The 12,985-nt window shown below is 37.4% G+C and overlaps 1 protein-coding gene across 1 annotated transcript in view; it reads left to right on the plus strand.

The window, feature by feature from the left end:
* DCDC2 (doublecortin domain containing 2) overlaps nucleotides 1–12,985 on the plus strand; it is a 60,973-nt gene that overhangs the window by 4,371 nt on the left and 43,617 nt on the right. The window contains exon 2 of the mRNA XM_008919832.3: nucleotides 526–577. Within this exon, the coding sequence (XP_008918080.2) occupies nucleotides 526–577 (52 nt within the window). The remainder of the gene's footprint in view (nucleotides 1–525; nucleotides 578–12,985) is intronic.

The following is a 12,985-nucleotide window of genomic DNA, read 5'->3' on the forward strand; positions in this document are numbered from 1 at the left end:
TAAAAATCAGTCATGAAGATGCTATTGGTTCATCCAGCCACAAGAAACCAGTGTTCAGATGTGGCCACATTCTGTTGAAACTCAAGTGGTGTAAATCCTTTTACACTTTAGCTGATGCCCTGAGTTAAACTCAGGTGTGGAGGAAAACTGTACATCTAGCGGAGATTTACTGTGAGAAACTAGGAGGCAAGATGATGACTTTTGAAAACTTGGGTAAATTGATGCTGTGCTGAGATTTATTGATCCACCTCACAGTAGTATATGAACTTCTTTCTGATGAAGGGTTTATTGATGGTCTGTTCTAATCACCAGTGTTTGGTTTTCCCCATCTTTTGTATTAGCCCAGAGAGATAGCCTTCAGATTTATTTTAACAGTCCCTTATTAAAACCTTGAATTACTTACTTTTCTGTTATTGTGAGGCATGACAACTTTTAAAACTTTCATCTATGAAAAAAGTGAAGAAATATTTTTATTGTGTAAGTTAGATGCTTCTGTAAATGATCAAACCTGTTTTCTTTCCACAGCTATTTGGACATTGGAGAAACAAAGAAAAAACCTGCTGAAGTCAATAATGAGGTAGGATGAAATATTTAAGAAGTAAACCTGCAGTTAATGTTAGTACCATGCCTGCATTTATGCCTGATTTTTTAATATATGCTAATTTTATTTAATAATAATACAATTATCTACCATTCTGAACACATTTTTTCAGTGATTATTACTCTGGTTGCTCTGAGCACAATGCACTCTCTTCTGCTCAGCTTTCCGAATTGTACATTCAGTTAAAAACTCAGCGAGGAAAAAATCCCCCGTTGCCTTCATTGGATCTGGTCATAAATCTGAGGGAGATTTTTACATGCTGAAAAGATGGTGGGAATGAGAATTTTGGGAGTTTTGGAACAGCAATTTTTCTTCAAAACTTGATATTTTCTCTGAAGAAGAAACAGTTTTGTTTGAAAAAAATCACACTTAGTTGAAATGCTTTTCCCAGTCACTGCCATTGTCCATTGTAAACTTATAACTGCATGACTCTGCGTTATTTTTACTGTTTTACCGTGTATGGAGATGGCAGTGATTCCCAATAAACATTTGAATTACAGCTTCTGCCTGAAAAGAAGCATCAGCTCACTTGTTTTTCACTTTTTTTTGCCTTTTGCTGTCATGCCACATTTCCAAGCAATTTAGCAATTTCCATGGTGCGTGTCTTCAGGCAGTAGGACACCTTGTACTAGATGAACCCTCAAAATTGCCCTAATGACATTTACTGTGATACTCACGTAATTCTTATTCAGAGGTTATGAAATACAACACCTGCATTTTATAACTGAGCATAACTTTGTAACCTCTATTTTTTTAAATGGGCACACTCAACTGGAAGATCAAATTCAAGCTGGAGATTTAATATGCTACTACAGTATGCTGATGGATTTTTTTTTCCAGTTTGTTTATTTACACGATTGGGCAGAACATTGTAGTGATGGTTTTGTTGGTTTTGTGTAGCCATGAATGTCTCTGTGTTGTTTTGGGTCTTTTTTACAAAGGAAAGAGACGAATTTTTAAAAATAGAAAAAGTTATTTAAACACTGGTGAGGCAGCAGGGTTATACTCTGTTGCTGATGTGCATACAAAACTGAGCAACACACTTTCACATATGCATTATCTAAGCTTTCGGGTTTTGACCTCCAGAATTTTTTCTTATTCCAGTCCTGAGCCTCCTCTGGTCAAGTTTTCTGAATTTTGCTGAAAATAGTTACTTGCTGGGTACACAGACAGCAAAACAAGTAGTGATTTAAGTAAGGGATTATAATTGGGGGTGGGCAGGGAGGGAAGAGTTAAAATGTTTGTAGCTGTATTGCACTTACTTGAATCTTCAACACGTAAAACATAGTTCTGAACCAAAAAAACCCTCTCTTAGGATGAATGACCAGTCTTTACTCTTTTTTTTCTGAATAACTGAATATTTGCATAGCTGAAAAAGAACTTGAGGAAATTGCTTCTAATTATATCTGAAAATGCAGTGGTTTGCCCTGACTATTATGTGAGACTTCCCTTAATAGTGTATGGTGTGACTAATTTCATGTGCCCTTTGCCAAGAAGGTAGTTGTCTTTGTGGTAGACTCTTGACAAAATCTCCTGATACTGCTAGTTATGTGTACAACTACTTTAAGGCTAGTTTTAAGGCTAATTATTTTGCTGAAAAACCTTAGAAGATTCATGATGTAACAGAAAGTCTGTTGGAGAAGTAGTTGTAGAAGTTGTGAGGTTTTTTTACTTAAAGCTGCATGTTTGGTAAAAGAGGCTTCTATTATTTCTTTTGGAATCAGTGCTTATCGTATATTATCTTAGCACTTTCAGCCATCTCTCAGGGCTTTGAAGTAACACAGTAGAAGCCATCCATTATCTCAGCTTTCTTCTTCCTATTTGACTTATGTTTGTAATCTCCACTGTCTCCCTGTGGAGAACTTAGCTCCCTGTGTTGAGTTTAACTTTGTGATTGATTTATTTGGGGAGAGGAGTCCATAAAAATGAGATGAAAATAGTAATAGTCTACAGATTTTTATGTGAGCTTATATATAACTTATGAATTGTTTTCATGTCCTAATAATTTAGTCCTAGGAATGAAATTCCAAGGGGCTAGTAACAGAATTTTGAATGCCTAAATATATTATGTTAAAATTATATGAGGCTGCAAGTTCTGTCTTTATTTTTTTTTTCAGGCATTCACTTAGAAATCAAAAACCTAGATCTGTTTTAGCACCAGGAGGGGCAGCAGTATTCTCTTTGATTCTGCTGGATTTGCATCAGCAAACAACAACAACAAAAATCATAGTTTTCCGTGGAGTCTTGTAGCATTCTTATATACAAGCCCTCAAAAGTATTTTGCTTTTTATGAGGCGTTATTTTGAATTGATTTTCAAAAATAAAATCCTCCCTGTTCGTTTCATTAGAAGAACAATAAAATCAGTGTATGTGTGAATGACAACATGGCTGAAGAAAGAAATGTACGTCTTAGTCCTGCAAACTCAGCAAGAGCAGCTTAGCTATGTGCTTAGATACAAGGGTATCAGTCCTGGTTGTATGAAGCACATTTAATTTGGCACTTCCTGTCTGATGAATGTTTCTCAGTACAGGTTTTTCTCCACTAAAACGATTACAAATATCTACTTCCAATTCTGGTTAGTGTAAAGGGAGTCAAAAGGAAGAAAACTTCATGCAGCAGCTGTAAATTGTGTATTTGTATGCAGCTGTGTGTTTTCTTTTCTGTTAGTTAAACTGCCAAATGCTTGACATCTGTTTTTGGGAGCACTTTAATGTTGTTCTTTGAAGGCAGCATCTCAATTACTTTAAATTTGCATATAACTACAAAATATCTGTCAAACTAAAATTAAGCAAGAGAAAATTGCTGTTCAAAATATGGTGTAAATCCTCTGACAGAGCCATCATGCTGTAATAATAGATCTCAAAATTTTAACAGTTGTGTTACTGGTAGAAAGAAAAGTAAGAAGATTTCATCCTGACCCAAGCTAAAGCTTTATAACAAACTATTTCTCAGGTGTCTTTCCATCCATCACTTCTTTTGGAAACTGAGCTGCTTTTTTTGCAAGAGAGATCCCTTTTGTATCAAAGATGATCTGCAAGTACAAATACACGTTATGTGTGCTAGTGAGATGATGTGCTTGAAGAATCTAACAATTAATCTCTTGAGAAAATATGGACCAACAGAATTACCATTTGTTTATAATAAGCTTAGTTGTTTTTAAAAGGTACTGCATGTTATTTTCCGATTTTAATGTGTAAAATATGGACATTTATATTTCTCTAGGAACTCTCTGATCTAGACGATCTCTCCCTGTGCACTCAAAAAGCTGAATTTTACTTGCCATTGGGGCTGGATAAGCTGCTGAAGAATTGATTGAGCTTTTGTATTTGCAAATCCTGTAGGCAGCTATTTGTTTTAAACTCTCTTTGCTTCACAAAAATGTGTTCAGCTGAAACCTCCTTTCTTCTTTGGCTTCTTATGACCAGCAGTTTTTTGAACACTGTATTAAATGAACTTGGGCATGTCTTATTGTAAAAGCAGGAATTACAGGTGCCTAACAAAAGCAGATGTATTTTAATATTGCGAAACCAGTCTCTTGCAACTGAGAGAAAAAAGGAAGTGTCTGTATGAAACGGCATCTGTTATCAAAAGTCTACAGCAGGCCTGCAGTAAGCTGCTCTATTGACTGTGAACATAGATTTGCCCTTGGTTGATAGCAGATGGATCTTCTTTGGTACTAAAAACATTGATTTTTTTTTGTCTGCACTTCACTTTTTCTCCTGGACTTCTGGGACAAAGTGATTGTTTGGCAATCTCTGACACAAGTATTTTTTGTATTGCTCAAGATTCAGTCATTTGTGTTGCACTTGGATTTTTTAACCAACTTTTTTACTAGAAAAGCGTTTATAAAGTTATTTAAGAAAACTTTACTTACATGTTTTACTCTGTGTAAGCCACATCAAGAATTAGCCCTAAACTATACAAGAAGTAAGGATGATGTAAACTCCTTTCCTTAGGTTTACCACTGTTTTCTGTGATGTTTAAGCCATGAAAACATCTTGGTCCACAATTTTATTACCTTTACCTACTTACAGTGTGTTTATAACATTATTACCCATCAACTGGGGACACTGTAGAGCAGTAGGCATGAAAACTGGTGTCAGAGCTGTCTGATTGCAGGCCAAGTGACTGGTTGAAGCAAGGGTCACTTTACCCCATTCTTTGAGTGGTGGGTTCATTCCAGAGTGCTGTCATTTAGCATGACAAATGGCTGTGTGTGGCTCTTGGACTGTCAGATGGAGTGATGCATGCCAGGGGCCCTGGTGTGAGGGATGCAGTAGAGACTCTCTGCCCACTACCCACCAGGTCTTGTTCTACATTTCCAGTTCCAGGTTCTACCAATGTTCAGCCTGGGTACCCTTCTGCAGTTCTGTTGCCTCACATGTAGTAGTTGTGTGTCACATTAATATGTAACATTTTTCCAGTGATTAATCAGTTTTTTCACTGTTTTCCATAAACTTCTTTTATTGTTCCATAACCCTTTTTCGGTTGCAGCTTCTTCTTTTATCATGTGGTTTACGCGTGGTCACATTTGTAGAAGGATTTGAAGAATGGAATAATCAGTATTTTTACTAATGATTCTTCAGAGGATTAGTAAAGATTCCTCAAAACACTTAATAATTACACGGATTTGAATGAATGTTTGAACATTTTGAAAATTTTAAATTTCTTTTTCTAATCCAGTGCCTGTCAGTCCTCACACTGATCGCATTCTGGATGACATAGACTTGGGCTAGGACATGGAGTGTACACTTTTGCTGGCTAGGGAGCTTCACGGAATGTGTCTGTTCCTGTGATGAAGTGTGACTGCGGAGTGAAACTGCGACTGGCACAATGTGTCTTCTACTGGTGGTCTCCAGCTACACTTAGTAGCACTCCTGGTGCAGGGTCTGGTGGACCAGACACGGTTAATAAGCAGATCACAGTACAGGTCAGTTGGCCACTGTGTTCTTGGTGAGATCCTGGGCCAGGAAAGGTGCCCTAGTTGTCCAGTGCTGACAGAAGAGGCAAGCACCATGACAGGGGAACGCGAGGTGTAAAATACAGTGTTTGAAACTTGGTAGGTGTGAACTCAGCGTCAGAATTTTCCACAAAAGCATCTAAGATGTTGCTATAAAAGTATTTTGAGGAGCTGCAATTCCTGTGTTTTCCTCTGTTCTTCCATATTTCAAAATTAAATTATTCTAGTACCATTTGTGGCAACTGTTTTTCTGCATCCTTTTTTGCTAGACAGTGGAGTCACCACTCATCTGTCAGAAGTAATATGATTGGACTTACCTGTAAAAATAGAATTTTGGAAGTTTATAATGTTTCTTGATTTCACAAATTATTTTGGTATATTTATACTGGATATACCTTGTCTCTAACCTTCTCCCCCCCCCCCAGTACATTCTCATGAAAAATGACAGCATTTATAATTATTTTTTATTTCAATACTGACACTTATCATATATGACAACATGCATGTCTAGTCATAAGAAAAATCTTATCATTTTTCAATGAGTAGACTCTTGATTCACTTTAATATTTAACTGTCAATTAGAAATCAATATTTTCTCTGTACAGGAGATAGTTTTATAAAAGTGACTGAATAGATAATTAGAGATTATCCCAGCATGTGCAGATTACAGCTTTACAACATATTCTTTTCATCTTCTTTCCTCAGAATTAAAAATAAACAAACATGATTTGTGCTATCCTAAATTGCTAAATACAAAATTCTGTATGTCTGGAAACAAATTGTGTATGGAGGTTCCTCTTCATATTCCTTTGCCAGTATGGAAAACTAAACCTTCTTGCTACTTCATTGCCAATACGCAGAAGTAAACTCTGTTGCTACTCCATATCTGACTAGTTTGATTTCTCTACTGCTGTTATCACAGACTAAGTAAAAATTTTCTCATTTTCTGATGCTAAATTATTTAATGATTTTACTGTAAGTGTATTTTAGGGAATAAGTCTATCAAAACGCAAAGATTAAAGATTAAAGAATGTGATATACATCTTCAATCTCCTGAGCAACATCTTCAATAGTTAAATTTTCTGTGTCATTGTTTTGTGTTTAGTATCCTGGTAACATAATTAGCACAACAAGACATGCAAAACAAATACTCTTCCTGTGTGTTCAGGAGGAATTGGAGAAGAACTGAACAGACATCCAGTTAGAAGATAAGATGTGTCCTTTTTTCCTAATTGGACCCATGAATGCATAAAATTTCTCTTTATTCCATTCTGTATACCTGAATTGTGCAATTTTGAGTATTTTGATTAGCAACATGCTTACAGATGGATTTAGTGGATTTTTGGGCAGCAGAAAGACTTGTAGAGACTTTGGTTCATACCACTGGAGAATTTAATGGTCTAGATCGAGTTTGATCTGAAGCATGAAAGTTGATCTCTTCCTTGATTATTGTCTGCCTTGTTCTGTAGGGTAACTGCTCTTTCTGGCCTGTGAGGAGACTGGGAGGAAGGGAAGAGGTGCCAGTACTGAAGCTTTTAATGATGAGCCATGAAGGCCAGAGACTTCTTATTGGTTTAAATGGGTCTGAGGAATTTGGGGAAAATACACAAATCATGAGAGGCAAGACTGGTCAGAATTGGCAGTATAATGTCAGTATCAGAAATGAGTATCAGGATCTATTTTGCTTAAATAAAATCTGCATTATTGATGCCATCATTGTGTGTTGTAAGCAGTGTAGGTATAGCGTCATGCAACTCAGAGAAGAAATAGGAGCAATTAGTGGGATCCAGAAGCAACACAAACGTAATCTATTTGGGAGCACTGCACAGTGCCTGGGCAGAGAAAACCATGCCATTGTCTGCCCTATCCCAGCTGAAGATCTGGCTCCTGGTCCAATGCCCAAAAATTATGGCAGATTCCGGGGCTTAACTAGATGAGGTAGACTTACTGCCAGGTGCACAGGGAATATGAACTCCATTTCACTTGCCATGGCTGGAAAAGAGGGTGATTTACCTCGGTGGCGAACAGGTTGGCTTTAAACACTTTGTGAATTTTTTAGGAGCTTTGCAGTCTAGAAGGCTTCTGAATCAGTACATGACTGTTTCTTCCGGCATAGTTCATTATCAGCTCATCTCTGCTTTATGTGGGCTGAGAAGTTTGTGTGCAGCTCTAGTGTTGTGGCCTATTTATGTAAGCCTGGGAATACACTCAGGTAATAGCAGTTTGAGTGGTGCTTTATATCCTCAACCGGTAGAAAGGCCTAGTAGTCTCTTACTCAAGGCTGTTTTGTACTATCCAGTGTACCATCTAGGAGTGCAAAGTAACCAGGAAAATGTAGATTATCCAGGTTAATTACTGTGTGGGATAACTGAAATGGTTTTGTACTGACCAAACACCTCAGTGAGTTTGACTTCTCAACTTTAGTCAATGTGTATAAAATGTTCATTTAAAAAAAGTCATGTTTCTATGAAACAGATAAGGTGTTTCCTGTGTTGTAATAGCTTTAGAAAACTTATTGTTCTAATTTGGTTTTGATCACTGAACCTTGAACATTCCTTTCTTTCACATCACAGGATGGTGATGGTGTGTATCGATGGGGTTTTGGTTCTTTTGACCCCGGTTCTACCCTGGGGAAATGCAAATATTTGTTCTCAATTTTCTTGGGCACATTGATTAACAAACAGGCCATTGTAACAAACTGGCAAGGCCATGGCTCATTGCGTGAGCTGATAAATTTGGAATGTGACATTGTGTTGAAATATTTAAAGCTTCAAAAGGTTAGTTATAAAGTGACGTGAGTAATGAGTGAGGTGTTCATCGCGCCCAGGACTATATTAATGGCAATAAGACAGACCAACTCTTAAACCTTACAAATCAAACCAGCACAGAGCATCGGACTCAGACACATTATGGTTTTTGACTGTTTTGGGTTTTTTTTGCTGCTGTCCAGTATGACACTGTAAATACATGTAAACCTGTAAATCATGCAGTTGTTTGGTTTTCCACTTTGATGGGGGGGGGGCACTTTTGGTAAGGAAAGGAAATAAATCAGATAGTCACTCCATTTCTTAGCTGTGGGTAACTGACCTGTGTCTTCATGGCAGCCTGTGGAAGTGCTGCCAGACCTTTGTATTTATCATGTATCTAATTGTTCAATATGAACTGGAAGGAAAAGAAAAGCTAACAATGGCACATTTCTATTTGAACCTATTCTCAAGTGCATAAAATTCAGCTTTTTAGAAACTAAATATGCAGCCTGGCATGTTCAGAGAACAGTTAAAATGCTAATTCATGAACTGTATACTTTTCTTATATACAAGAATTGACTCTCTGAAGTGTTACATGCCTCTTGCAAGTCCCAAGAAGCCAACAGGAGGTTGGGAGTTTTCTGAGTCTGTCCCACTTTCCACTCTGTATTTGAATAGTAAGAGTGAAAAGTATAATGTAGCAAAAACTTTATGCATGGGGATTGGCAAATAGGTTCACACCAACCAAAACAAACACACATCATTTTGATACATCTCCACCTTAGGAGTTATGTTTTTGACCTTTTACTGGTTAACACATTTCTGAAGAAAGAAGTGAAGTGCATTATTTTTTATCTGTGTATTTCAAACTAGTTCAAACCAGCGTTCAAACCAGTTCAAAACAGCCGTTCTCAGTGATGATTTCCCTTTAATGGCATATATGTAATGTTCTCTTCCAAATGTAAAACTTCTTGAAGTTAGAAGTAGTGCATAAGCAAGGCCATCCATAGAGTTCTAAAAAGGAGTAGCATGTTTTTAGTTATTTAATGAGTTTGACTCCAAATCTTTTGTCAATGTGTATAAAAATGCCCATTTAAAAAAAAGTTCTGTTTCTTTGAAAGAGATGTTTCCTGTGCTGTAATAGCTTTAAAAAACTTATTGTCCTAATTTGTTTTCAAGTGGTCAGCTGAACATAAACATAACAGAATTTTTTTAAATGAAAATTTTATTAAATTGTTGTACATATGTATGAATACACATATTGTATACATGTGTGGATATGCAAAGACTAATTCAAAATTGTTTTCTTACAAAAACTGTTTTTCATATGTGTACGTATGACAGTGTACCTGAGGTAATGGTTTGGCTGCTGATCATTTAGTTTTGTGGGGGTTTGTTGCCAACAGTCAACAGTGGAAGATGTAAGTACCTAAAGTAGGTAATGCAGTGTGTTGTATGTGTTTGCTAAGTGTTTTGTCTGCGTTTGTTACATTTTGTATATATTTAGCATATAGTATAAGGGAAAAATATATAGCATGTTGCTAAAAAGCAGCTGTGAAGGTGTGGATTTTTTTACCATGTCTCAGTTAGATGCTGATGTGTATCTTTTATTTGTATTTTCAGAGATGTTAGGAGATACCCAGAGCTAACATTCAGTGACACAAATTGAACACCAGTGTATTATGACTGAAGATGAAATTTGGGTTCTAAGAGACTCTGTAGAACGTATTTTGAAGTTCAAGTGTTTACGGCGTTGTCAAACACTACAGATTGATGCCCACTCCCAGAACTCAACCTGTGTTGAGTTTAGCTATTTTGTTTTTCTCAGACTCTGCAAGGTGCTTTGCAAAGTCATTTCAAAGATCGTAACTCCTCTCTGAAGCAAGGAAAATCCACACTGCTGTTAGTGTAAGAGGCACTGTGGGAAATAACAAATTATTATAGAATAGAATAGAAAAATAAAAATGATGGTGGTTTTGAGTCTGTGATCCCCTGGTGTATTTCCAACAGTGTTTAGCTCTTGTTGCCTTGCAAATTCTTGTTTGATTAATTGCCTCCAGCTTACTGAAAGTTTCCTATGAGTTTCAACAGACACAGTGCTTTCTCCTTCCTCCTCTGAATACCTTGTGCTGCTGCTGTATGTTGTCATGTAATACCTCAGATAAGTATCTCATCACAAATTAGAAATTGTTGGCAACATTTGTCAGTAGGAAATGGAAGCTGCCCTTGAATGAGTCTTTTCAAACAAACTGAAAATGTACAAAATTTAAAGATAAAATCACAGTGGGGCCAGACCATTGATTAATGTAAATGTGCTTACAGTTGCTGACGTAAATGGGAAAGTGCTGATTTACATCAGCTGAGAACATGGCTGGTGAAATTAAAAGAAAATAAAGGGTCTAGGGGGCTAGTGATGCTGGTCTCTTAATGTCAGCACAAACTTTGACCCAAGACCACTTTGTTGTTAATATGTAACTCTGCAGTGCCCGAGGGGTCAGGCTATTCCAGACACTGCAACACTATGGTACTCCTACAAACAAAATAAGGAGCAGAATGATGTATTCTTTAATTAAACCCTGGACTGGGTCTTCCACTGGGATGGTTGTTTGTAACTTCATATACTTCAAAGGAACTAGATTGATTTACAGTGGCTGAGCAATTGGTCTTTTTTAAGGTATGCTTCTGTATATTGAAGTTATGTGCCTTACTTTTCATAACCATAACCATAACATTGGTGAGACAGAAGTTATTCTAAACTCCATGGACAGAACAGTCAGGTTAAGCAGAGGAAAGGTGTATAGTATGGAGATGGTGTTTTCCCCTTCCTCCCCCCCTTTTTATTTTTTTAATCATGGTGCAGTGTGATTTTTATTAAACATGGCTTCAGAGCGGGATAGAGTTGCTTGTGCTGAATTTTTTCATTGTTGTACCCTGAAAGCTTAATATACTATACTGTAGCCAGAACATACATTGGACATCTGTAAGATTTATCTCTTGTGCATTGTGGTACACCATATTATACCATGTTGTAGTTCATATCTTTCTTTTGGCCCCTGAAGCAGAGCAGGTGTAAAACATGCTTTTGAGAGGCAAGCTGTCCCAAAGACATTAGGTCTCTCTCCTCTTCCAGAGAAACAGTGATAGCCTAAGCCTGTGTCTAAGAGCATGTGGACACCGAGAAAAGAAGTAGTATGCTTGCCCCTGCTGTTCATGTCAGGTATGGCAAAAGAGTTTTCAGAGTTTTTGCCACCAAGGTCCAGCATCTGCTTAATTTAGTCTGGACTACTCTATTCCAACCACCCAGAAACAGATCTTGTTAATGCACTGTGCAAAATACTTCTTAGAATAGTAGAATGGTGTGGGTTGAAAAGGACTGTAAAGATCTTGTAGTTCCAGCCCCCCTTTCTCTAGGCCAGGTTGCTCAAACCTCTGTCCAACCTGGTCTTGAACACTTCCAGGGATAGAGCATCTAGGCAATCTGCAACTTCTGTGGACATTGTTCCAGTGCCTCACCACCCTCACAGTAAAGAATTTCTTCCTAATGTCTGATCTAAACCTACTCTCAGTTTGAAGCCATTTCCCCTTGTCCTGTCACTACATGCTCTTGTAAAGTCTCCCTCCATCTTTCTTGTAGGCTCCCATCAGTTACTGAAAGGCCACAGTTAGGTCACCCTGAAACCTTTTCTTCTCCAGGCTGAACAATCCCAAATGGTCATAGTCATCTTAGTGTTTCAATACATTGATTTTAGTGGTGTTACTTTAACAAATCTAATATTACAGTAACATATTCTTTTCATGATTGATTTAAACAGACTTAGAGAAACAATGCAAGTTTATATTTTGTTCTGGTTTAGGCCATGTTTGGTTAGAAAAGACAAATAGTCTCTACCCATGCTGGTCCCATCCTAACAATCCCCTGCTGTTTCCTTGTTTAAGACCAGACCTTACTTTAAGAAATAATAACTCAGAGAGAGCAGCCCAAAAGATAAACTTGCAATCTGATGCCATAATATCTACTATTGGCAGAAATACAATTCTTTGAATAATGAATGAGCTCTTAACATCTCTCAGGTTGGTTGTTTTCTCAGGGGCCTGGTGATGGGGTTGCGTGCAATAACATGCTGGCCTTCTGAGGAGCCTAGCTAAAATGGTTTCATCAGCTTGCAGGAACAACTAAGTAATTGGGCACACTTGGGGCTATCCTAAAGGGCTCCCTTGTGGTTAGCAAATGCTTTCTAGCTAGTTCCAGTAAAATGTGGAGCATTGAAACCTGAGTATTGTACACTGCATCAGGGAACTTAGTTTGATAGACTTTTTGGAGAGACTGTGGGAGAGTTTGAGCATAGGTATCACCAGTGCGAGTTAGCATCAGGAATGGATGGGGAATCAACTTTTAGAAAAAGAGATATAAATCTTTACTATTTATATATTGAATACCTTATAGGGAATTACCTTGGCAACCTGCCAGCTACACAGGAAGGTGTAAAGGTATGCAAAATTAACTAACTCCCCTTTTGGATGCAACCTGCATTTGGAGCCTAAATATTAGGATGGGATGCTATGGTAGTAAACCAATATTGCCTCAACCTTCAGTAGCATACCCTTTAGAAAGTTACCTTTCTTTTTTTCTGTATTCTGAAGCTCTCTATTGTATGCTTACATTGAGAAAATAACCC

This window comes from Manacus vitellinus, unplaced genomic scaffold (genome assembly GCF_001715985.3).
Source record: "Manacus vitellinus isolate BGI_N305 unplaced genomic scaffold, ASM171598v3 scaffold_39_pilon, whole genome shotgun sequence".
Lineage (NCBI taxonomy): Eukaryota > Metazoa > Chordata > Aves > Passeriformes > Pipridae > Manacus > Manacus vitellinus.